The sequence below is a fragment of the Rutilus rutilus genome (assembly GCF_951802725.1).
Source record: "Rutilus rutilus genome assembly, chromosome: 17".
Lineage (NCBI taxonomy): Eukaryota > Metazoa > Chordata > Actinopteri > Cypriniformes > Leuciscidae > Rutilus > Rutilus rutilus.
The window spans coordinates 15,413,803-15,441,327 of NC_140230.1; the positions used below are offsets into that span (position 1 = coordinate 15,413,803).

The following is a 27,525-nucleotide window of genomic DNA, read 5'->3' on the forward strand; positions in this document are numbered from 1 at the left end:
TAATTAAATAATGGTAAATAAATTATTGCAAGAGCAGCTTTTTGGAAGTAGTGGGAGCCATTTTCGTCACCCAGGATCAAACACAGCAGCATGTTATTGCTGCACGCTGATGAACAGACACTATTTCTTCAACACATAGGCATTAGGTGATAAGAAAACCAAGCCTTCTTTTTTAGAAAACAGTTTATTTTATTTTAAAATGTTTTTACACTCAGTATGACAATGTGCTTGCACAGTACTTACAGTGGAGTGGGGTGAGACTCCTATTTGCACATAAAAAAAAATAAAATAAAAGAGAAAGCAAAGGAAAAACAAACCATAATGACACCCCAACCTTTAAAACTCAACCCAATAAACGGAGCAGTGGGATAGTGCGGAATTCTGCTTGATTTAGGAACAACGGAGCTGCACCGCGGGGCGGAGGACTCGGATCTAGTTGCATCCTTCTAATCCCGTTTTCCCAGTCTGGTATATTACACATATTTACACAAGACATTGTGGACCTTGTCTCTGCTAATGGTCTCAAAAACTAAATCTCAATATATTCACATATAAAGCAATATAATACATGTCTTGAAACAGATTTAATGCAGGTTAATAAGGTGGGGTGAGTTAATTAATGGCCAGAGCTTATGGGATGGTAAACCTGATCAATCTATACGTGACGGCCACAAAAATAAGCTACAAACTGCCTGGAGGGCTTCACATATTGTGACATGAATAAAAAAAGTTAATGTAAAAACAGTGAAAGACGTTGATAAAATATCATTGCTACATAACCTTCCCCCCAGTCGAGAAGAAAAATAAGACCAGGGCAAATGGGGTTAGATCACAGACCTGCACACTTCTATAGACTAAAATCCATAAAAACAATGCTGGGCGACCCATGGCCAGTAAGTCCAAAATGACTAGTTCTGTGGATAGTTGATCTGAGACATACCACAATCCTTAGCGTCTGTCTTTCTCCTACCCTCTTTCCTCGACTAATATCAGCGAGGAATCGGGACCTTCGGCGGAGCAGGTAAGCTAATAAAAGCCCTTGGTAACAACTACAGTAATGGTGTGGGGATTTTAATGGTCCACTTATTCTTTTTTTTCCCCCCTCTAGAGTTTAGGATGATCCTCTTCTCCAAATTGATGAGACTTGCCTTAAAGATAATTTGAGAAGACAAAAAGATCTTGGAAAGAGTCTGTGTAGCACCCATGGATTGCGTCCTCCGCGCTTCATACCGCAGCAGTTTATCTCCTCATTAAAACGTCCCCTGCGTGGGACGGCTCAGGCAATGCCCCCTCTCAGAGCAGCATTTACGACATGGTTAGAAGGTCAGTGGAATAAAACAACAGGACTCGCGCTCGAGCCGCCCTGTCCCGACGCACCAAAACTGTTCAGGCCAGGGGTGTTCGGTTGGAAAGAGATGCCAGGAGATTCCTGGAGTTGCTTCAGGCTAGTAAGTCCAGCTCTGTGTCTTCCTTGGGTCGGTACACAGAGCCAAACTTCTGCATGTACTTCTTGATGTACTCCTTGGTCTTGTGTTTGACGTTCTCATTGCATTCAAGATCTTCAGGGTTCTTGCAAGACTTCAGTTCCTTGTTCATCACCCCATGAGTCAGCTGTGAGCAGACACACACACACACAGGTTTAGAGATGTAAAATAAATCACACCTATTAACATGACATGCAGCAATCCAATGACATCATAATAAAATACTTAAGTAAGCACATCATTTGCTCCCCCTTATGCCATCCCAGATTTATGACTGACTTTTTCAAATGAACAGAGATTTGAACAAAAATGATCAATTACTTGTGAGTCCATACAGTAGACAGATCGCTCATAAATATCTAAATAAAAAATAACCATGGGCAGAGAGTGGCATAGGCTTATCCTTCCCCTGGCCATGGACTTGAAGCTGGCGTGGAACCTGTTGCTGCTTCTGATTGTTTTCAAAGGGAAAAGCTGCTCATAACTGCTGGTCTAGGTTTCTACGTACCGGTAATAACAGCATAGCATATTGGCAATCTGGCAAACGATTCAGTGCATATCTGTGTTTACGCTATGAAGAACGTCAAATGTTTCTATTTACAACGTGTTTTTGCAGCATTGAGCAATGTAGCCAATCACAGGCATTTCTGTTGATTTCTTAACAGCAATGGCCAATAAGGGGTCTTTAAAGTTAGAATCAACTCACAGCTCAAAGCCGGAGTTTTTGTCCAGTGCTGAGTTCTGCTCACTCCCAAATCCTCTCGTTATAACGAAGTATAGAAAGATATAGACAGCTTTATTGATTATAACGGAACTTTGTGAGATCGCGTCATCGAAATGAACTAAGATGAGTGACAGCTTTTTAATGATTATAAAGGGACTGATCTTTGTTGAAAATCAGTTCAGAATTCTAATGCATCTTCATGCTTGACCAGCGGCCACATACACCCACCAAAGTTTCGGGAGTGCCATCCTCTAAATTCATGTATTTGAGCAATTATTATTGTCATGTATACATGATTTATCTTATTTCCCACAATAAAAAAATGGTCTCATTTAATTAGGTGAACCAACCATCAATCTGAGTGGCTTGAGTCTGAAAATAGTGGCCTCGGGTCCCGGGTAATTTAAAATAAATGTGCTTTTACAGAGTGGAATTCTTTTAAACTATCCCAACCTTGCACACAGAAAACCACTTTATAGCTACAAGATCCATCAGGAAACGCCATAGGTCACTGCATCTTCATGCAGGGTTTTTCTTTCACGTGCAGAAGCGGTTCGCCAGAGCGGAGGTAAATAGTGTTGCAGTCAACACTAGCGGATCTGTGATTTATTAGGCTATCCATTTAATTTTTGTCACGCTATCAACTTTATTTTTCCAATCCACTGATCACAATTAAAAGAATTGAAATTCTGGCCAAAATTCAAAAATCACTTGTCTGCACTGGGCAGGCTATAACATAAAGTAATAATAAATAAGTAAATAAATAAATGAAAATGAATGGAGCAGTTGGCCAAATCAGTCGCCCGGTCACGGGATTTCTAAGAGCTCCCGATGGCCAGTCTGGGCCTGACTGGTGCATGTGGTGCTGCAGGCTGTGCACGCGTCAATGCCGTTTACGTTCTGTCGGATTTGAAAAAATGCCGTTGAGTCGGGTCTGATGTTATGGGGTCTGTCTTGGATCGGGATTTTCTTTTGTTTTCATTTATGCACGCCGGGTTCGGGTAAGAAGTGAAGTGTGTACAGATGTTTGGACCAGAGAAGACCTCTACTTCTCGCCTGAGTTCCACAACATGCTTACATTATGCTTCACAACATGCTGACGTTTCAGTCACATGAATAAATGTATGACAGTTGGCTGAAAGCAGTGATTTATAGCTTAAAAAGTTGAAAATATAAGTATTTTTCCTCACACACCCCTATCGTTTTGCTTCAAAAGACATTGTTTCAATTTATCAATTGTGAGGGATACATGACATGGACTCAGAGATGGATTACTTTTTTAAAAATCTGTTTTTTGTTTATCTGAAGAAAGAGTTTTAAAAAAATCTGGGACGGCATGAGGACACCAATTTAAATTTTAGGGTGGAGTATCCCTTTAAGGGTGTGTAAACTACATATTTTCAAAAGCAATTAGTCGGTAGGGTGGCTGAAAAAGGACACTGTGAATAATTTGAGCATTAGATAAGTTTCCTGTTTAATTTGTTCATGTATTAAATGTTTCATTTATTATATTTCTTTTTACGGTGTAATTTTTAATCAAAATGTCTGCATCTTACGGTGAAATGACAGACTTATCTCTGGTAACACACGCCAGACTTCTCCAATCATTTAGTCCCGCTTTACCCCATTCCTTTATTACAATCAGCTAAAAGCTTGTATTCAGATCTGCCTCCATTCAATCAACAACTGATGTATTGAGCCTTTTTTTTCCCTCTTTTCGATAATCCATTTCACACGGATGTATGTCACAGACGTAGAGTCAACTCTTTTCTTCTGTATTGTTTCACAGTTTTAAAAAGCCAAAAAATAAAAAGGTGCAAACAATAGATGTCTATGCTTGCGTAGCGATGCACGTGCTTTAACAGGTCTTTTCCATATCTGAGCATTTAAAAAGACAGACATAAATGCTTTTTTGCAAAAAGAATGTTATTTGTCTGTTTTTAAAAAGCATAAAGACACACACATTACCTTTCTAGCAAGATGTTTGAAGTCTTCTGTGTTACTGATACGGCCCAGCTTGCAGTCTGGCTTGCGGTACGGATTAAGGCATTGCACAATAAACTGTGACATCTGAAGAGATAAGCAGGAGAAATTGAAAGGTTAGATGAGTCGGACACACAAGAGCTACCGCTATAATAATTTGGTAAAAAAAAAAAAAAAAACAGGAGAATCTCAAGCTCACCTCCTTGCGGAAGACTTCTTTGCTTTTTTTGGCCAGCTCACTAGACGTGTCTGCCTCGGCGGTCTTTGTAGAAAACTGTGGAAAGGGGTCAAACAAAAGCCAACGCATGAAAATAAATTGTGAATTTGACAATTTGTTTGGAAAATAAAAAACACTGACAGTTTATTTGACATATTACTCATGTAAGTGCATCTAGAAATTGTTTTAACATTCTTTTCCAAAACATACTTGGGAGACTAAATCAACTCATTGTCCCAAAAAAAAAATCCAAAGGGCAAATCAATGCACATCAAACAAAATGCTGACATACTGACAACAGACAGCAAAACCCCTTGGTAACGATATCTGTTAAAAGTTTAATAGTTACGATATTTTGAAGTCTAAAATGAAAAGGACGGTTGCTGAAAAGACAAAAGAGATTCTGCAAAGCTTGAGTCCTAAACAAGAAACCACACATGAAATGAATGCAGTTTCAACAGCTGGGTTTGATTAGTATCAAAGAGAGCCAGAGAAAACACCAGCAAAAGCCTGAGAGAGAGAGAGAGAGAGAGAGAGAGAGAGAGAGAGAGAGAGAGAGAAAAGAAAAGAAAAGCAGAGTGGGTAATGAGGGAGAGAAGACTTTAGTGAATGACAGACCAAGATGGTTGTGACCTTTGAGTTGACGTCTTTAAAACAATGTTTACTGTAACTTGTTTTTGACTTTGTTTTAATTTGGTTTGGCCCGGTCATACCTCTCGTTTATTTGGATCAGATAATGTCTTAGAAGCCAAAGCCTTTTAAATGCTGAGGCAAATCTAAGTGCTCTAAGTGTTTTCTTAAAAAAAAATCCAAATAGCTTTTCTCTATTTGGATGAGCCGCATCTGCGAACCATTCCGTCCTTGATGACTGGAACAACATCTTCAATTATCCAGAGAGGCTAGGACAGTCTCAGGCCCAACATGCATGTACTTAAGCGAACACTAAAAAAAGTAATTAAGTTCTAAGTCGATACTAAATCAATCAAATATAAATTAATAAAAATAAAAATAAAAATAAACAACACCAGTATTTTGACAGTATTGGTACTTCATTTGGTACCAAAACTGTCTGAATGCACGTCTTGGTCAAACATTTTTTATATCGATACCTTGACTTCGATACCGGTTCCTGAATGATACATTTTCCGATACCAATGAAATCTGTTTTAACAAGATTACATTAGCCTACATATAACCTAAAAAAACCCGTTGGTTTTATTTTTTTAGTTTGTTGACTATTTTTAAAGACTCAAAGGCTAGGCCACTGGGGAGTGGAATATATGCCCCGTGCTCAAGCGCAGCACTCGCAAAAGTAGCCTAATGGTTATCAATGTGTCTGGAAAAAATAGCAAGGACACATTCTAATGTTGGCTGCAAAGATGAAGTTGACGTTGCGGGCTCGTCATCTCCGCAGCATAGTGAACCTGTGAGCGCCTTTTTCGTTTGGATTACATAATCAGGGAGTATTTGTTTTCGATTTGAATTGGTTCGTTTAAAAGTAGACATTTCATTTCAATTCCTTAAACTAGTGTTTTTCCTTGATGCATTGCCACAGCCAATCATGCTGCATGCTTATTGGCTCACTGACGTTGACGAGATTAACCACTTAGGTATCGAAATTTGGTACCGAACGACAAGACATTTTTTGATACTCGATGGTGTCGAAAAGTATCGAACTCGATACCCAGCCCTAATTAAAATTAGTTTATGTACCAATCTATAAATACATAGGAAATGAAGGTTGACCAGATTTTGCTGTTGCAATAATAATGTGTTTAAAGAAAGGCAATAAACTGATTGTCACAAAACTAGCAAAATCTATATACTGAATGCACTAAAACAACATTCTTAGTCTTTCTGTCTTGGAGGCAGCCCAGAGAGCCCAACTAAGTTTAAACGAAATGCCTTTTTTTTTAGAAAATTTTAAAATAACAAAGATTTGCCAGCCACCGCCTGCATTTTGGATCATGTTCACACAAACATTTCATGCCCCCCGGATTATTTTGTTGTATGAATATCTGAACATGCAATATGATCTTTCAATATGAAATTTCTTTCATATCTATCAAAAGAAAGAATAGACCCTCTGCTTTTAAACAAAAAAGCTGTTTTATTCTAGCCTCATGCAATCTTCTTTATTAACACTTGAATGTGGGCACGTTCCATTAAAAAAAGCAACATTTGAGCAAAAAGCTGAGAAAAATCACGTTTTTGTCAGACTACACCCAGATCGATGATCAAAACATACATGCAGCAGATTGAGTCCATCAACACCCCTAATGTTTGCACAGTCCTGTAGCTCGTCCTGGGTCGACATTTCATTCGGTAACGTTCGGCAGTTTTGATTTATATGCCGTTTCGCGTTATTTTACATATACATATCATTACATATGATATCGCTTGATTCTGCTGCTTCTTCATCTGTGTTTTGATCAGGACATTCTGTACTCTTTTAGAAGATAAAAAAAAACACGGAAAGAGATAATACGTGTGTTCTTTAGCGTATTATATGCAAATACATATTATGACAGGCAGGTAGGACATCCTATTACTGCTATCGGACCGAAACGCAATGATTGGACACACATTTTTTGGTCCTGAGACTTCCACAGATGATATATATAAACAGATCTTTTAATATTAAGACCACTTCTATTATTGATTGCTATCAGGATGTGAAGAGTGTTTCAACCAGTAGAACAAAAATTGTTTATGAAAAACATAGCCTACTGTACCTTTAAGACATCTTAATGCAACTAATGCAATTATTAACTCCTTTGCACATGAAATGAGTAACAAATGTTCCAAGTTGCTGATCTAATGTGTAATCATGGACAGGCATCTGTTAATGTATAGTGGTGATGTCAACACTGTAACAATTTCTGAATTATCCGTTTTTGCTGTTTAGATTTGGTAGATGATCTGGGTGTTATTAAAGAAGAACATTTACCATATTTCTAACTCAAGGTTGATGAAAATCCCATGATTTTTCCCTTTAAAGCATGAGGAATTGTTTAATACCTTTGAAGGATTTTCATCGTATGTGGGCGTCCCAAGGTCCATCTCAGCCTCGTGTTCTAGACTGCCTTCCTCTGTAGTCCCATCCCAGCTGGGAGGATCCCACTGTGTTTGCCTGAAAGAGAGAGAGCACATGAAGCAATTACAATAGGACAATGGAAGACATGGTCTGTCGGTTATGTCGTAACTCAATAAATCAATCCATGCTGATGTCGTCAAGCTTAATTGAATAAAAGGAGGTTTGATTCTTGAAGTTTTAATGATGTACAGACTGCTTGTTTAATAAGGACCATTCATACCTGGTGATGATGTGGTAGTAATAAATTCTGCCCTCAGGGTCTCGCGCCACTTTCCAGCTGGGAGGCAGGATAATGGTTTTAGGTTTGGGAGGGGAAGGAGGCGGCAGGTCAATGATGCTGTTGGGTACGATCATTTCCTGTAGTGAATCACAGTTCAGGGGAGGTTAGTCAGAATGTTGAGATTCCTGGAACCCTGTTTATAGTCTATAAAACACTAATTACAAGCTGTCTAACAGGACCATGATAGTATATTATAGACTATGTGACCACATTAATTAATATTTAAGAGTAATAAACGTATAGCTTATAGTTCTGTATCAAATTTACACGCATCACACTGAATCAAACCCGCATTACAACTTGAAGACACAAATCTCCAAGTTCCTGTCTTTCAGATTTTAATTAGCATGTGTCTTTAAAATAGTTTTTCTTTCATCTTTATGGTTTTATTTATGCTTGTTTCCCCCCCCCCGATAAACAGGAATAGCTTGTTCAAGTCATCTTATTTTGTTACTGGTTATAGAACGCATGTGGAATTTTTTATTTTTTTATTTGACTAATCGATTACTCATTTATGTGTTAAATTAGACTACAAAATGACTTGAAATTCCAATTCTTAGTCCTTACATGTCTTTATGATTACCAAGAAGGAATGCTTAAAAAGACAAAGTAGGAGTAAGAGAGAAAGAGAGAGAAAGAGTAACAGCACCCTCGTCTGGTGACAGGCATGACTTGCATACCTGTTGAACTGTCTGAGAGGTGACAATGGTGGTGACGGTGCCTCCCTGCTGCACTACCACACCCTGTGGATGACCCGTGTACACCTGCTGCCCATGCAAGTAGTTGGCAGCTGGCTCAGTGTATGTCTGTACACAACCACAAACAACAGTATGCCATTACATGCTACTTAATAACTATATGCTACTGATTAAGTGTTCACTCTTAAAAAACAAAACAAAAAAAAAACACCACCACTGAGTACATGAAGAAGTTATGCCCTGAGCTGTCATTGGGTGTAGATATTGCATGAGATGTCAGTTATACTCCTGTGTGACAGCCATGATTTTCATATCTCACAGCACTGGTCCCATGAGTGATCATTTCCCAATGGACAAAATCAAGTCCCGCCTCTCTTTTTTTTTTTTTTCTCTCATTTGTTAAGTGGTTTCACTCAGATCCACGTCACAATAGCGAAGAAAAATGGTTGTAAATTCAGTTCCATGAAGACTTTAAAATAAAGTCAGTTACAATCAGTCAGTTTTAGTCAGTTAAAATTTCAGTCTAGCCTAACAAAAGTTGTTTTGAGATCCTTTACCCTCCCCGTAAGGATATCCTGTCTCTAGCCACTAACATAAACGGTTCGTGGTTCAAAACCAGCATGTTTCCAAGTGAAACAAAAGTAAAGACAGATATTTTCTACCATATTGTGGGGTACATCCAGGTAAAACAGATTATCGGAAACAAGAAAATTGTAAGAAGTTTAAGTAGACTAAATGATTAGAAAATTCTAGCAAGAGAAATACGTTATTTCACTCTAAGATTATTTTCAAATTAAGTAGAATACGTTTACTGTAAGATCATTGACATGCATTTAGAAAACAGATAGGGTTGTGCAAAACTGCCTTTACTTTGATGTAAATGCACAAATTTGTGCAGCGTCATAACGTTGGAATCATGAATCCATACATTCTGGCCAACACATAAAACTAAATGCTTTAAATCTCTAAAGCTCCAAAATTAATTTAGGCATTACATTATAATGTACAGTATAAAATAGGATTTTTATTGTGGTATTTGCTAAAGATTACCACTTATTAAATGAGAATATTATTATTAAAGGTAATCTAAATGTAAAAAAATAGGGGAAACTAGCAATATATTAAAATAAAATCTGTAATATCTGCCAGTAACCAACATTGTACAGATATTTTTTTCATCCCTAGTTTTTTTTTTCTTTTGCATGTACAATGTTTAATTTGTAACATGTATCATTTGCTATCATTTTATGGAATAGCATTGTATCATATTTTGTATTTACAAAAATACCTCTCTGCTCTCTAGATATCTGCAATGAAAAACGTTTACCAGTTGACCACTATGTGAGAATAATGATTAAAAGGGAAGTACTGGTATCCAACCTGTATGACAGGAGTGCTGGTTTGCGGGTAGCCTGCAGGAATGCTATAGATGGTCTGGCAGGGCTGGCCCTGATAGTAGATGGCCGTCTGAGGCTGTGCCGTGGTAGAATACTGCTGGGTGGGCTGCGTCTGCACCGTGACCGCTTGCTGTGTGTTGGGGTCCCAGAGCGTGGTGTAGCCCTGCTGACTCTGGACCTGCGTGTTGGCTGTTTGTGCAGGCACCGACAGGACGGCCACGCTCGGGTCCTGTGCTGGCACAGCAGGCTGGATGAACTGCTGAGTCTGTGTGCCAGAGGAAAGCTCCAGAGAGGCAGAGATATGTGCCAAGCTGGAGGCAGGACAGGCCTGGGTGGTGGTGGAAGAAGAGGGTGAAGCTAGACCGAGATCTGATATGATGGGCTGAGTAGGTGTTTGTTCGAAGGGACCAGCAGCTGGGGTGACACAAAGAGGCTCTACAGGAGGTGTGGGCAGGAGCACTTTTCCTGCATTGGGATTAGTGGGATCCACATAGGTCTGGATAGGGTATCCAGGTGGGTAGGCCATGAAGCTTGGACTGGAGGTGTAGGCCAGTGGGTTAAACGGAAGCGTCTGTAATTGCTGTTGCTGTTGTTGTTGTTGTTGCTGTTGTTGTTGTTGTTGCTGCTGCTGTTGTTGTTGTTGTTGTTGTTGTTGCTGCTGCTGTTGTTGTTGTTGTTGCTTCTGTGCTTCACGCTGAGCCATTTCCTGTTCAAAGAGCTTTCGTCGTTCCTCAGTGGACAGCTTGTTACGAGACTCTTTGGTGTGGGGTTTCTTCTTGCTGCTGTTGGCCTGCTCATAACTACAGAAAATAATACAAGAAGATCTAAGTGCCGGTAACCAGACTTTGAACATCTCTCATGTCTTTTTAAGGAATAGTTTGTCCGAAAATGAAAATCATGTTTCATGTTGTTCCAAACACTTTCTCTAGGAAAGAATGAAACTTGTACAAGTTTGGAACAACATGAGGGTGATTAAATCATTTCAGAATTGTATGCATTTGTTTCATTGTGCCGTAAATCTTACCGGTCATCGTTTCTGCGGCCCCTTTCATAAGCTGAAGGTGGAAGAGGGGAAGTGGAGCCTCGTCGTCTTTTCCTATCTGCACTGCGAAGGGACGATCTCTCTCCATCCCTCTCCCGTTCCCGTTCCCGGTCCCGCTCACGGTCCCAGTCCCGTTCCCGCTCCCAGTCTCTGTCCCGGTCTCTGTCTCGATCCCGATCACGTTCCTTCTCTCTTTCCCGCTCTCTCTCTCGACTGCTCGAAGGAGTGCGAGGGGTCATCAGGGCTTCCCGATCACGACTGCGATCTGTTAGAGGAAAACAATGGATCAGAGGTCATTACAAAAAAGTATAAAATGGTTTAAATTAAACTGGGTAGGATAAGAGTATGATGCGTTCTTGACCTACCATTTGACTCTTTTTCAACCTGGCTCTTCTTTGGTATCCTGTAAACCTCCTGAGAGTGAAATAAAACAGCTTGTTTATTTGTGATCCATCATTATCTAGTCTTCAAGTACACTATTTCTTTTAAAGGGTAACTCTCGCCAAAATGCAACCTAGGGTCTTTTTGTTAATCTACCGAGGCAAACTTTCGTTTAAAAGCATAATTAGAATGGAAACGTCACTTTTAAGTTTGACCGTATTTTCGTTTTCGGTCAAATTGCCTTTTGAATGGGAGTGCTTGGGGCACTACTATGATAGCATCAAAAATCGCTATTATGTTTTAAAATATTTTTAAAATGCTAACAAGGCTTGACTATTTTTGACTGACAAAATGCTGGCGGACACAGCTACAGTGAGTTGTTCAAAAAATTTGTTTTAGTAAACTCTGTGTACACAAACAATGTTCTCAATGCTCGAGTTTATGTGTAGAGCCCCTGGTGATACTTTGAGCAAAGTTTCATGTTGTGTCGAGCCTTCTTAGTGTTTTAAAAATAGTGATTTTTGATGCTATCATAGTAGTGCCCCAAGCAATTGGAACTACAACTACAATTTAAAAAAATTCAATGCACGGGTGCGACCTTAGCATACAGAGTAAATGTGGTTAGAAAAATCAGACTGTGTGCGTACAGTATGCACTTACTATGCTAATAACAAACGCACTGTATGCATACCCTAGGACACACGTAAAAATGTTTTTAAAAAGTGTACTCCCGGCTTTTCTAGTATTGGCTTTAGGTTAAACGCTCCCTCAAATGATCAGTCCCACTGTATTGTACTTAAAAATTACAGCATTACTAAAAAAATACAGGTATTAGTGAGAACCAAAAAGAATCAGTATTTGCACTTGGCCTCCAAAAAAAACTATATCTGCTTTTAACAAATCTTAGTCTTGCCTTTAAGTCTTTCCAACTGTCCAGCAGCCGGGCGGCCATGTCACAGATATCAGAAGCCCGAACTTGTGGCTCCTGACTGCGCTCGCTTTCAACGTCAGAAACGCCTTCCTCCTCATCTTGAGAGGGCGTTCCCACTGCCGCGCCCTCGGCTGGAACAGCCACAACAGCCAGGGCCGATGCATCAGCAGACTCTGCAGCTACAACAGCCTCTGATGATGTGTTTTCAGTAGAAACCATAGCAGAAACAGGTGGAATGGTCTCCAAAGAGACAGATGGAGATTCTGTAGGTGTGCTCTCTATGGCAACAGCTGTAGAATCAGAGGTTACACTCTCCATTATAACTTCTGATGGTTGCGTGGGTGTGATTTCTGCCATGCTACAACTTTCATTCCCTTCAGAGCTGCACTGTTCAGAAGATGCATTCTCCACCTGGGTCTCAGTGATGGGAGTTTCCACATCAGCAACTACATCGTTACTAACGTCTTGTGCAGATGTGGTGTCTGTGACTGAGGGGACACTGTCTTCAACGGGCACTGATTCTGTCTGGATCTCTGATGGCTCCTCACTCTTGGTCTCTTCCACCATCTTCTCATCCTCTAGTTGTTCTTCAGGCTTACAGATGAGTTGTTCTTCAGGTTCTTGCATTACAAGTGTCTCTCCCTCACTGACAATGGCCTCTGGTATTGAAAGTGAGATTTCTACAGTTTCAGGGGGTTCCTCTTTCAATCCTGCCTCAAGCTCAGCTTGACTTTCAGAAGGTGCTTCAATGCTTTCTACTTTCACCTCCCTTTCAATCGTGGCTTCCAACCGTGAAGCCTCATCCTCCATCTCTTCCTCTTCCTCTTCCTCCTCTTCTTTTCCATCTGAAGCTTTACTAGCATCGGACAGTGCGCTGTCCAGACTGTTTTCACTGATGATCTTCAACCTACGATAGACAGCTCGCTTGGGAGTGTCCCCGTCCAGCTCAGTGACCAGCTTGGCCGGTGGACCATCAGGAGTGTTGAGGGGCGTTTGGGCACGGGAGGTGCTCTCACTGGAGTAACCATCTTGTTCAGCCGGTTGGCTGAGTGGTCGGCTTTGAGCCCAGCGCTGGATAAACTGCAGCACTCGGCTCTCCTCCAGCATGTTCTTTGTTGAGATGGGTAGCACTGCCAGAGCCTTCATTATCTAAAAAATTTGCAACAACAACAAAAAAAACCTTCAAGAGGCTGCACCTTAATTTTTTTATGTATGAGTTTAAAACTATACAGCCTTATTATAATTCAGCAACATTTACTAAAATATCAGGCCACAAGGAATTTCTAGAGTTTGCTAAAGGAACATAACAGAAATATTGAACTTTTACCTCCATCTGTAGTTTAATGTTGTTTACAGAGTTGCTCTTAGCCTCAGAAAGTTCAACCATAAATATCCACAGCAGCGAGAGGCCGTGGTGATCCAAAAACTGCTTCAGGCACAAGGGATTCTGGGTATTCTGCACAGGTGTGCAAAAAACTCAGTAAGACCAGATATCAATCATTTTTAAATGCTTAACGCAAAAACATGCAGCAATATGTCTTCGAACACTGCAATGCTGTGCAACCTAATAAATCAAATTCATCTCAACGTGACTTTGTTGTAGTTTACCTGGATGAGTTTAAGGCAGGTAAGTCGCTGCTCCATCGTCTCCACTCGCACCATTAGTCTGCAGAGTGCAATCACATCTTTCTCTCCACATAAGCCTTCTCCATTTTCCTGCAGAGCCTCCAGTTCCTCATCCAACTGCAGAACAACATCAACCAGTTTAGACACCAGCACAGGGGAAATCTTTCTTGTTCTCGATCAAACTGTGACCGTAGCAAAAACTCACTTCCAATTTTAAGTCATTTCATTTCATGTACGAGGAGGATGTTTCCATATTATGCCAGAAATGAAGAGTGCTAGAGTGCAAACAAGCTAAAAAATCCTTAAAATGCAATTAGCTTGAATGCATGCAAAATATATTAGCCACGATATTTGTAGACTGGAACAGGCCCTGAAAGTCTCAGAGCAATTAACATGCAAGCAAGAACAAAGCTGACCCAATTCAACCACAGATCACTGCTCTGGTACTGCTGGTTTAAGATTACGCTTGCATGTATGTACGCCTACAACGAAAATCTAGCAGGCCATGTTATTTGTGTCTAGCTTTAACACATAATTCTTCAAGCACAAATGTTGTGAATAACTAACAATGTGTCTGAATAAATAACAGATTAATATCAGGTGAGGGACTTGACATGTAAAACACTATCTGTCAATGCATGGGTTCATTCTGTCTTTCTCTTGTTATTTCCAAAAGCTGGATGTAGCACAATAATTAAGCCCTCTTCCTCACCGTGGTAAGTGCACTGTCAGTGTCTTTCTTCCGTGAGCGTTCCTTCTGTTTCTTCCCACCTGCTGCTCGGACACTGACCCGAGTCTCTCCACCAATTAAACCCCGACAGCTAGGAGCTCCACAGAAACACTTCTGGGCCTCTTTACTGGTTGACAGAAGGAGGAAGTTGTGATATTATGGTCAACATTTATGTTGTTTCATTTTCAAGAACAGTAAGGCCAAATGTTATATAAATTATTTGATCTTTTACCCATATCTTTGGAACTGATAATCAAAAGTGAGCTCTGTCCCAGCTGTCACAGCTTTGGTGGTGAAGAAGCCAACACGGAGCTGGCCATTAACAGTCCACTGCAAAGGGTGCAATGGATTAGAAATTCAAAACAAAGATTTTACATGGAAATCAAAGGCTCTAAGTTTCAGTAGCACTTATTCCTACATGGGCAAAATCATGTAGGGATGTGCAAAACAGACACAATCAGATGCATTTCTTAGCAATATTTGGATATATGAAACAGATATCAGGTTATAGAACAAATATGTCTAAATAACCATTTACTGCATGTTAGTAAGTAAACAAGTAGTCGTCCTTGATAATTGACTAATCATTTCAAGTGCACTTACTTTCTGAGTTTCGCAATTGGGTTCACAGCTATGATTCATGAAACGGGAACAGTTTCCTTTTAAAGTAGCATCAATTATCTGCAGACATAAATGGAGCCATATGCTTGTCAATACATTTTTTTAAACATTAATTCATGAAAGTTAACAACAACACTTCTAATTCTCATCTTTTGCACCAATGACACTAACTCACCTCATTATTTTTCAAAGCCATGAAATAATAATGAATGTTCTTGTTTCGTGCGTATTCCTTCACCCGTGATTTAAATTCCCGGTGATCCAAAACTTCTCCGCAGTATTCTAAAACAAAGGTGTTCCTGGGAAAAAAAAAAATATATATAAATGGGTAACTTGCATAAAAGACAAAAAACATATCTAATAAGCACTTGATAACTGAAGCAAATAGTACTTACGGCTGTAGGTCTTTGCCTGCTCGTAAACCCCAACCTTTGCTCTCTGTCAAAATTACCTCAAAGTCTGCATGCTGTTTCATTTGGAAGCGCCGGTTGGAGCAGTATGCCCCATTTAAACACCGGGAAGAGCTTGAAAGAACAAGAAAAAGGAAAAAAATATATATATAATAATTTTGCCTTCCATGTTCTTTCTGTAAATTAGAACAAGTTGAACCAGTTGAACATTCCAGTCTCAACAACTGCAATCTTCCAGTTATATAAAATAAGCCAGTAACATAAACACAATATATTAATTACAGTCTATCTCAACAGGTTCTCTCTGCTAGAAAGCAAATATTATGATGTAGTAGCAGGATATCTACCACTCAATCATCAGCAAGCGATTGAGGCAATCTTCCCCACAGGCCATTATCCCTCGGGCTCGCTCTTCTCTTGAGAGGATAGCACACTCACACTGCATACGCTTGATGTCACGATGAGACTTACTCTTTTTGCTGCAAGGACAAAGATCAGATTTGATGAGCTTTAAGAAAGTTCTAATTAAATGGACAAACACTTAGAAAATCAAAAACAGTAGAGCATGGTGCTACCAACACAAAGAATATGAATTAATTTGCCAGGGACAAAAATGGGTGTAAAAAGGGAAAAAAATAGACACTTACCGTTCAGTCAGATACATATTTTCTTCGATGAGGTCAAAGTACGGTGGCATTTTTTTCTGCTTTGCCTTTTCCCTCCACACAGATGGATCCCGGAAGTTGTTAAGACTGAGTAGTGGGCGCTGCACCTCTTGAATTTGATGGAAAGATTCCTTACTATCTTTCAAACTCCTTGAGTTCTCATCCAAACTATCCCTTTTACTGGTCAGACCGGGCTCAGCCTCATTATCTGATTCAGATTCAAAATCTTGACGTCTCTTCTTAGGTGGGCCCCTACCTCGATGAGGCTTTTGGTTGTCTTCTCGGGGGGCTTCTGAGATGTTCTGATTTTCTGTAGTGAAGCTGCAGTTGCTACTTATCTCATGGGCTTGAACAAATGGGGATGATCCTGGAAGATCAGCAGACAGGATAGATCCTTGTTTGATCCCTACTACCCTTCTCTCACTATCGTAATCATGGTCATTGGTCAGAGAGTCTGGATGGATCTGGTTAACTGAATTGTGATACTGAAAAGGCACATGCGTGTTGACTAGTCTGCTGGTTTCAGAGATGGCAGAGTGAGCCCATGGAACTTGTCTGTGAACATTATCAAACAGAGCAATTCCTGGCTGAGAAGGGCGTTCAGTGCCATGACTGCTGTCGGGTTGCTGAAATGTACTGCTGGGCTGTTCTGACTGATTGAAGTCCCAGGCCAAGCAATAACCCTTCCCACCGCTGAAGTCATTTGAGTCCCCATATTGCTGCTTTCCTCCCTTCCTTCCATTCCAGCTATCTGGTCTATCATGGTACTGATGGTGATCTGATTCGGGTCGCCTGCAATTCTTCTCAAAACTCTGAATAGAGACTTGGTTTACCTGGGCACAGACATTTGGTCTTTCTTGGGCACCCCAGTTCTTGTCCACATGAGCACTGGTAGCCTCCGAATGGCTGGTGCTATCAATCATGTTGCTCTGCGATTGGTAGGAGACACCTTTAACATCTGGAATTGCAGCTTGTGCACCAGCCTTAAAAAGTGCAGCTGATGATTCTTCAAGCTTGGACTTATTGTTAAAGCCATAAGCAAACTCCCTATTAATGCTTCCATGTGTATCAGTCAGTTGCTGGCCAGAAAACACTGAGGACCCAGGAGACGGTTCAGTCAAATCATTTGTCTCAAGAGCAATGGTTGAATTTTTTGGCACAACCACCACCGAGTGCAACCGCTTTAAGGAGACCCGCTCATCATCTGAATCAGAGTCCGATTCTTCACTCTCACTGTCCTCACTGTGGCATTTACCATCATGGTTTAAGGAATCAGGGTCTTGAGTTTCAGGCCTTGGTTTGTCTACATCTATTTTCTCTTTATCAGTAGAACGGCAATTAAGGGGAAGATCACTAAAAACCGCAGCATTTGTTGACTGAGGAATTTCAACATTCTGATTTTCTAATTCACCATGGGTATATTGGTTTCCAAGGTCAGATGTGTGGGGAATTACTTTGTGATGAGATTCAACTGAGGTTTTGTCCTGTATTTGTCCTTCTACAGATTTTTCAAATGGTAATTCAGAATCCTGTTTCTGTGTACAAGATTCATCAGGGGTAGTATCATTGTTGAACTCTATTTGTTTTACTAAAATTACCTTTTTCACATCTGGATTCATTATTTTCATAGGACTTTGATATTCTGAAGTGACTTGACCAACAATGTCCCATCTGGATTTTTTAGCACTACCATCCTTTTTCAAAATCTCACTAGGTTGTTCAGAATTCACGCTAAGTTCCTCAGAATCTTTTTCAAAAAGTTGAGCACTCGGTGTGACAGGTATACTGATTGTACTAATGCTTAGCGATGACCCATCCAATTTAGTGTTTAATTTCAAGCATCCTCCAGCTGGTAATTCTTTCACAGAAAGAGAAAGATGGTCTGCCAGTGATCCTACTGAATCCTGACTGGGAGAGTGGCCGACGCAAAATGACTCGGCCGGTCCCTCTGTCAGAGCTTCGCTTTGGATTGGAATCTCATCTTTTATTCCAGGTTTATCAGCCTCAGTGGAACTTCTAACTTCAAGGCTTCTACTTGTTGTGGAAGTGGATTGCTTCAAACTTTCAGTTGTCTTGTGACTCTCAGGGACATTTGTGCACTTTTCCAAACTACTAAGGTCTTGGTTTGGAGGCTGATGCTCGGTTTGTTGATTTGTTTCGAACAAATTAACTTTGAGTGTAGCTTCATGCATCTGTTGAGAAATGCATTTAGCTTTAGGCAGAGTACAGTTGTCATCAATTTTGTTGCATTCCTTCTGATGAGTAACTGAACTGGGGACTAACTCTGACTGTTTTGTGTTATTATTGTCTGTTGATTGTCTCTCTGTTCCAGTAATATTATTTAAAGTCTTGTGATCCATTGAACCTGTTTTTTTGGATGATGAAGTCCGAGACCCAGATGATCTGTCTGATCCTTGTGACTGATTTTTTTTTCTGTGCTCCTCATCAGAGTCAGAGCTGTTTTTATGGACCTTTTTCTCAGATGTTCGAGATGAGGTAGCTCGGTTAGAATTTGAGGTTTTAGAATTCATTTCCGATTTTGAGTGGGCACTGGATTTCCTGTGAACTGCTTCTGCTTCAGGAGAGCTCTTTCTATTGGATTCAGAATCACCAGCTTTTAAATTAGATCGTTCTGATTTTGAATGCGGTGTTCTTTTGTCTGACTCAGATGATCGAGAACAATCTGTGGGTTTTAAGTCCCTGTGGGATCTGGAGTGAGTGGATGATTTTGATTCTTTTTGTGAGCTAGAGTATGTAGAGGATCGGCTTGAGTCACTACCTCGAGTCCTTGTCCGCCGGTGGTCATCCTCCGAGTCAGAGCTGTCACGAGACCTGCCATCAGTTCGAGACCGCGAGCTTCTCCTTTCACGATGAGGAGAACTTCTATGAAACCTCCGCTCAGAATCATGGTAATGTGACCTTGACTGTCTCTCACTCCTTGACCTTTCAGATCTAGAATAAGAACTAGTTCGACAGCCTCGAGATCTGGACCGTGACCGACTTTTGGTCCTTCTTCTGTCTCTGTCAGAACGAGATGATCTTAAAGACGCGTGCCTGGAGTCACGCTCAGACTTTGCCCGACTCGACCCCTTTTCATCTTCTTTCCTATCAGGCCTCGGCTTTTCTAATTCCTCTGTTTTGAAATTAGAAGATCTTTTCACTTCATTTATCTGGGATTCCAATTTTATTTTATTTCTGTGGTCACTAGATTTCTGGCTAGATGATGTACGAATGGAATCCCCATCAGACTCCGAACCTGGAAGTGTGCTTTCTGATCGTGGCTGGGATTTTCTGTTTTCCTCATGCTCAGAAATATTGGAAGAGTCCATATCTCCCTTCCCAATATGGGAAGAAACAGGACTTTTAAGGCATGAGTCTAATTTCTCCTGAGGGTTTTCCTCTTTGATAACTATTTCAGAGGAACTATCAATGACAGAGTTCTTGTGAGACTGTTGCACTGAGGTGTCAGTTTCAACCTTGGCTGAAGATCTAATTTTGTCTGACTCAGGTGGGACTACTGGCTCTGAAATATCTGCTGAGGAAATGCTGACAATGGAGTTATCCTCACCAACAGTAACGCTGAGAAACTGTTTCTTAAAATGCATCTTTCCAAGAACATGTTTTGATTTGAGTGGGATGGATACTGGAGCAGGTGCAGTCTGGTTCTCCCCCACTGGAGTACATGTGTCCACATTCTTGGTTTCATCAGTCTGTCCTGCTAGATCTGTATTAGGTACAGCTCCAGCTTGCAGTGGAGAAGAATGTTCACTTGCAGATTTCTCTGGGCTTGGTGGGGCTAAAAATACATTTTGACGTGGTTTCTTTGTCTGTGCAAAGCTAAAGGAGACCTTCTGTCGACCCTGTTCCTCGAGGTTTACCTTCGCCTTGTTTCCTTTAGGCAGGAGATGGTTAGTCAATACGACCCTGGGTGCAAGGCCTTTGAATATGACTTGCTTCGGGAGGCTTTCAACCTTGATCTAGTGATGCATATAAAAAAAAATAGAATTTAGCATTTTATAACCATGTTGTGAGTATGTACATTTAACAAACAAAAAGATATCTAAACTTAAAGACCTACCGAACAATCGTTTACATCTTCCCTGTTGTCAAATGAACAGCATGAAAGAAAGAAAGCAGAACATTAGTCCAATTTAAAATCTCATTTAAAAAAAAGATTAACAACCTGCAGCCAGTTGCATAAACATAGCCATTATGTTAAGACTGTGTCTTAACCAACAAGCAATTAGTCAAATGGCAATCAGTATTTTTATGTAACTGGCAGTTATGAACAGTATAAAAAAAAAAAAAAAAAAGATGACTAACTTGTTATACTAGTCATAGCAGTTTATACAACACTGCTGTGAAATAACATTATTTTATCCAAAACGTCAATGCCTAAAAGTTATAAAAAGGTCTATGACACACAATTATATGGTTTATATTTTCTTCCTGTTTTTTAAGTCTCTTCATATCATACAAAACTGACACACTTGCAACAACAAATAAGCATACTGCCTGCTAGTTCTAATATGAAACCTAAATGAAGCTACCAAGCAACAACTAGGTTACATGTTCCTCTGAGACCCATTTTCTTCATCTGACCTTCATAATGGAGTCACCCCACAATGATAATAGTCATTATGGGAGGGGCTTCTCATGCCATTCATTTGTCATATCTGTCAGCAATATTTTAATCTACCATGACCCTATTTAATATTTTTTTAATAATGGCACCATCAAGAATCAGGTATAATAGAATGAATAGCATTTTGATGTGTGACCCACTTTATCCATTCTAATGCAACATTTCTAATGATACTGCTAAAAAATATATCCCTAATGACACTCGCTAGAAGCATAAAATAAACTGAAACATCAGGCATGTGAAATTCATTTCATACATAAGCTCAAATACTGAACACTGCACAAAAGCCAAGTGCTGCACTGTTTGTTAAAAATGCATACAGCCATGTTCAAGCAAGTCCAGCACATATACGTGGCAAGCAAATGAGTAACAAAAGTACTGTCTAATCTGAATTTAGCCCACAATATTCAGGTTTGAATACAATTATTATGGATTATACATTATACAGCCCATGGCCCCACACATTCCAGACGATGGTGTCGTATATTGTGATAAAAATGCTTTGGCGTTTCTCTAAAGTTTGTTTTAAAATAACTAAGGGGCAGACTGAGAGGTGAAATGCAAAAAGGTTTTAAAATCTTTTAAGCCTACATAATATATGCAAGCACTCGGTTATCTAAAATCCCTCAATAGTGCAAAACCAAATTTAGCCTGGAACTGGAGAAGCAGGATTAATATTGCAGGGATGCATGGCTTAACATTCTCGCATACTGTCCGTTGACATAAGGAGCTAAAGATATAGCCTATTGGCCCATGTCAAATTGAAATTGGACATTGAATTCTGCACTTCAAGTTATGTTCACTGAAACACAATTGAAGATTACTGCAAAGCCTCTGTTCTATTAACAGCCAAAAGTGAAAGTTTTGTTTTTGCTTGCAGTTTAAACAAATGGTATAATGCACCCTACCTGAGATCGGGATTCAACAGAGCATCCATGTTGAGGCAGATCTGATGCTGAGCAGCTTGAAGGAAGCTGCAACACTGGGGCAATCCAACTCAGAGAAGTATGCTCTCTGACAAAATGTCACACCTATGGAGAAGAGACGGCATGCCTTAATTTAGTCAATGTAGATTCCCTGATGCAAATATATTTGTTCTCCACATTTGAACATACAGTATTTTGTCTACAGATGAAGCTTCCAGGTATCTAATTGTAAAAAAACAAAACAAAAAAATGAAGATCCTCCACAGATACATCACTAGATGTTTCTATAAGTGCTAAAATATATTTTAAAGTTGCAATGAAATGGATAGAGCTATAAAATATAATAATTTTTACGATGCATTACGATGCTGATGTGAGCGATTCTGAATTGATGCATGAAAACTAACTAATAAATGTTTTTAAATGTAATTAAATAGGCCTATCAAACATACTAATGTACTGGTGTATTTCAAATAAAGTACTCTTCTCATGTATTAATAAAAATGGTTGCATCCTTCAGTAGCAAAGCACTTGCATCTGATGTTGGCAGATGATGTACCAAGCTTCTAGAAAGCAGATATTTCGGCTTTTATGAAAAGAGCATGCATGAATGAGAAAATTAAGTGATGTTAAAAGGAGTTATTAAGCACAATAAGGCACGAAAAAGATCTCAATGTGTTACCCGCGCATGACTGACACACCTGAAGCGTGTGCACAGAAAGACAGTCCGTTTGTCCTTTGTGTCAGAAGTAGCGAGAGCATTTGGAGTACTGTCAGGAATTTAGTGTGTCATGTTGCACATGTAGACAGCGTCGCTGATTATAATGGGTTCAATTTGATTTTGTGTTGTCCCGCCACTTGCTTCTGGTGTAGACACATTGTTTTGCTAGTTGTGACGTTTTAAGCAAATTCATCATCTGTTTTACCTTTACCTGGCACTAGCAGTCCTTTCACAAACTTGTCCATTATATTTTTACACGGCAATACTCAATTCTGATTCTTCAATCGGGCCGTGTAGTGCTCTGTTATTCCACGACAACAGCCACTACAACTGATAAGTGGTTCCAAAACTGCCGTAAGTGATTGTAAAAAATCTGATGTGTAACATGTTAAATCCGTGCATTATGTCCTGATTAGCATATTCTGTCTTGATAATCTATAAATCGTGTTCCAGGGGCGGGGTTTATGTAAATGTTAGGGTTAGTGATGTCACTACACCGGGAGGAATGTCGTGTAGTCCCTACCAGCTGTTTGTTGTAGTCCTTAAAAAGCAATTTCTTTAAAAGCAAATTTCTCCCTTTGCTTTGAACTTTGAGCGTTGTAACTTTGCAGATGTTGCTTATGCTCAAACAGCAACATTACACACTAAATAAAGTTAGAAAAGTGAAATCATAATCAACCACCCCTTTAAGCAAAGTACACACGTTAACATTGTGTGCCCAGTTTTTCTATAGCTAGAAAGGCAATGCATGTAAAGGTTAGGCCCTATGTGTCTTATACTTCGTGTTAATTTAATTTGTTAGTAGCCCTAGACTTATGAACTGAAACACAACAGTGAAATGAATTAAACTAAATGATCGTAAAATGTTAACATTTTCAGGACTTGCTAACTGATGTTAGTCGGCAGCATTTGTGTTTAGCATTAATTAAGAATTAAATAGACTTACAGTAGGTTGTTAACAAACATTGCAACAGAAAAATGTCACATCAATGAGGCTTTGCGTAAGCATAAGAGGTTAAGCTCATGCTCATAAGACAGCGTTCAGACGATAGCTCTGTGGTCAACGCTTCAAATGGTCTTAGTTCAAATCTCAGCTCTACCAGCTTCATACTTTTTTTCTGCATGTTTCGCCCTGGCAAATTGCACCTTGCTTACAACCATTCCTTTTGCCCACCGACGTCTACAATATGAAATATAGGCTATATTGTTGTCGTCTCTATTTTTAACTTTTGATTCTAATTTTCTGTTCTAAAAGTTTGTTCTATTCTGTTTAAAATGTACTTTTACATATTTAATTTTTGCTTTCGTTAAATGTAACGAATTCTGTTGTAGCCTAATAGGCATATTTAAAATAAAAAAAAACACTTGTATTTTTTTTTTGTTCTAAAAGTTTGTTCTATTCTGTTAGTTTTTTTACATATGTAATCTGTCTCATTCTTGTTGAAATAATGATAAATGTGTTTTTTTTTACAAGACCTGTGTGTGTGTGTGTGTGTGTGTGTGTGTGTGTGTGTGTGTGTGTGTGTGTGTGTGTGTGTGTGTGTGTGTGTGTGTGTGTGTGTGTTTTTTATAAACAGATAGCCTACAAACAGAGATATATTATAATATAATAATAGGCGGTAAAGGCCTTCTGGTTGACTACCTACTGTATAACAAAGTTTTCAATTTTCATTTCATGTTGACTAAGAAGCAACTAATTATATAATTGTGCATAATTAGTTCTGTCATCATTTACTCACCCTAAAGGCCCAGATATACTTCAAGTGAAATCAAAGACCAAACTGATGTGATGTCATTTCGAACAAAATCAGGCCGAAACGAAGTTCGTTTGGAGTTTGTTTTGGGAGTTTGAAACAGCTGCTAAACACCTTCCTGCTACCATTGGTCTGTGGCAATTACGTATTAGGTAGGTGTGCTCGGATGCTCCGCCTTCTTTCACATGAAAATCATTTCTGGTTCATGTGGCCTGTTCAGTCGGTTGCGGTCTGACGTCCTTGAGTGAAAACATGAACCCCCTGGCCTGGAGAGCTGCTTTACAGTAAAAAATGAAATTGTACTTCTGATGAAACGAGACACAGACACTGTTTTTCATGTATAATACGGTAAAGCTGCTTGATTTTAATCTATTGTATAAAGTGATATGTAAATAAACGTGACTTTAAAATATCCACGATCACATGCTTTTCTTATGCTTTAATAAAATGCTTGCTGTTTTCTTAATTTTGTTGTGTATTAATTTTGTGATTGAGAGGAAAGTGTGCAGCACATATTTACATATTCATCTAAACAGCGTTCTCCTCTCATCAGAGTGGGCGGCGTCAGATGTTCGATAACAGTATATCGCTGCACACGTATTTCGAACTTCGTTTTACCCCTAAATGAAAAACGAAAAAGAACTTCGTTGAGAGTATATCGGGGCCTTTACGTTGTTCCAAACCTGTATGAGTTTCTTTCTTCTGTTGAACTAAAAAGAAGATTTTCTGAAGAATTTTGGTAACAAGACAGTTGACGGTTAGCACAGTAGGAAAAAAAAAATACTATGCAAGTCAATGGCTACCATCTACTGGTTACCAACATTCTTCAAAACATCTTTTGTGTTCAGCAGAAGAAAGACACTCATACAGGTTTGGAACAACATAAGGGTGAGTAAATGATGAGCCTTTTTTAGGTGAACTATCCCTTTAAGACAGTAAATTAAATAAGCTTATTGACATTTCAAAAGGTAAACACTTTTCATTTAGCTGTCAAAACTATCTTTACAATATTCTGCTGCAAATTAATCTGTCACTTGTCTTGAATATTAATATGGCTGCTAATAGTAAAACAATATTTGGCCTAGTGTTTGTTCCATGTTTCTGGCTGGTAAATTACTTCTGTGTTATTCATGGATTTACAAAATGACTTTTCATATTCAGCCTACATGTCATGTTAAGCATTTTGCATATGAATGGGGCTATGCAGTTAATTGTAATATTCATTCATTTCAAGTTAGATTTTTAATATCTTTAAGAATAATAATAGTTAAAGCCTTAGATTTGCTATGCTTGTCAAAACGAGAAAATGTAGAAGTGCAATGGTCATCTGGCTGCTTGTAGCAGCAGACAGAAGTGGAGGGAAGAGCACTTATCTGGCTCAGCAGGACAAACTGCCTTTTGTCTCAAATGTGAAAGGTAAACTAACGTTACGTGCCCTGGACGCACAATATGGGTTCTGACATAAATGAGTAAGACTGGATTATGTCGTTTGTTATGTCCGATAATTATAGGTTGATCGTCGATCATATAATAAAGGATTATAAATCGACATGTTGTAGTAAAGTGGCTAAATAAATGCTTAAATACTGCAAAGGAGCGCATGTGGGTGACATTTGTTTGCACAACATAGCAATGTTTTGTCTACAGATGTCTCAGTTCAATTATTGCTGTGGACGACCATAACGAAACTGAGGTTATTTAATAACACGGCCTTTGGTTAGTTACCAGTAAGTCCAGCAATGACTGTCTGGTTCATAATGTCAACGAGCTGGCCCTAAACCGCGCGCGGGGAGCTAAAAAAATTTACCTCGTGGATATGAGGCCTACACGGAGGCCTCGCTGCATCTATTTTCACTTGTGTATCCAGGACATACGATATACATTGACATTACAATATTGTCTAATAATATTTTAGACATGCTGTGAATTTCCAGCAACAAAGAACATAACATTTTATATAATCTTTCTTACATTTTTTGATCGGTCCCTGCATGTAGTAACGTTAGTTTCCTCGGCTCGCTGGCTAACTGCACAGTGAACTGTCGCTATGGTCACCCATTTGAAATAATGAATATTTTTCATAACCGAATCTATTTGTTGAGCTTAACGGGTTATCTACAATGCCCTTTTCTCTACAAACCTAAATGTACAGTTTGACCTATGGTTTATGCTCTGAACCCATGAAAACGGGTCACCGTGAGCGTTGGGTTAGCGAGTTAGCAGTAAAAGGACTAACTAGATAGCTCAATGGCTAACTGGTTAAAATCTGTAGTGCATGTAGGCTTTCATTGGGTATGTTTTATGTGCCAAAACAAACGCACAGCAGCTGTAAAGTACTTACTTCGTATACTTCTCCAGTTCGGTCAAGCACTCCATCTTGTAGGACAATGATGGCAGTTTCTTTCACTTGTTTTCTCCCTAAACATCCAGCAGAACACAGACGTCAAATCCACACGGGTCAACAATTCGCCTGGTGTTAGATAGCAAGCAGCTAGATCCAAATGCTTGCGTTTAATGCTCGGTCCACGGTGATCAAATAAATACACATTAGACGGCTCCTCTGTACTGGTTTATCAGTACGAAGCGGGTTGTGGAAGGCACCATCCTTTTTGTTTCATGGTGTAGTAGGGCAGCCTCAGATGATCTGGCGGAGTCGATATGCGATGCACCGGTCGCGGGACTCGCGGCTCCTCCTCTCTCGTTGCGAGCCACAGCTCATGCAGTGAAGAAGAAGGTCGACTGATGTCTCTGCTGTCCAGAGGGACTGATGACGATCCTAGTCGACGATCTTGGGGGCTTTGTTAAGCTACGAAATCTTCCATTACTAGATAACGTGGAATCAAATAGTTTAATGCAAAGAAAACGCGCGACAGGCTCAGCTAAAGACTATTTAGTGCAATGCTTTTGGTCAGAGGACAACATGGAACCCGGATAGGCATTCAGTGGTGTGGGATCCCCAAGAAGTCAGTTCAGCATCTTTAGTATTATCAGGGGTTAAATTGGAAATGTGAAATTCGGAGGAAAATTGGCAAGTTGCATATGGCAAGCAGTTTATTCTTTAACACAAACTAGAATCGATTTTAATGTCACTAGTTCCAGTGGTAAGTAATCCAATTGTGACTATATATTTTTCTATTTAATTTCACTAGAAACTGAATAGGCCCATTTGTCACTATTGGGAAAGTGACTTGTA

At 39.6% G+C, this 27,525-nt stretch overlaps 1 protein-coding gene across 2 annotated transcripts; it reads right to left on the reverse strand.

Moving 5' to 3' along the window:
- Positions 1 to 165: 165 nt before the first annotated feature.
- setd2 (SET domain containing 2, histone lysine methyltransferase) lies at positions 166 to 27,056 on the reverse strand. 2 transcript variants are annotated; one of them, XM_084386105.1, is made up of 22 exons: positions 26,674 to 27,056; positions 21,840 to 21,962; positions 20,365 to 20,386; positions 16,269 to 20,263; positions 15,969 to 16,100; positions 15,607 to 15,735; positions 15,387 to 15,510; positions 15,194 to 15,271; positions 14,823 to 14,920; positions 14,573 to 14,717; positions 13,843 to 13,977; positions 13,562 to 13,690; positions 12,217 to 13,383; positions 11,288 to 11,336; positions 10,905 to 11,187; positions 9,864 to 10,680; positions 8,466 to 8,591; positions 7,726 to 7,862; positions 7,430 to 7,541; positions 4,391 to 4,465; positions 4,177 to 4,278; positions 166 to 1,611 (listed from the first exon to the last, which is right to left on the reverse strand). In XM_084386105.1, exons 2-22 carry the CDS (start codon positions 21,866 to 21,868, stop codon positions 1,441 to 1,443), a joined length of 8,055 nt encoding a protein of 2,684 aa, XP_084242231.1. In that variant the 5' UTR covers positions 21,869 to 21,962; positions 26,674 to 27,056; the 3' UTR covers positions 166 to 1,440. The 2 variants fall into 2 exon arrangements, with proteins under 2 accessions (XP_084242231.1, XP_084242232.1); XM_084386106.1 differs by lacking the exon at positions 26,674 to 27,056 and adding an exon at positions 24,853 to 24,952.
- Positions 27,057 to 27,525: the final 469 nt, after the last annotated feature.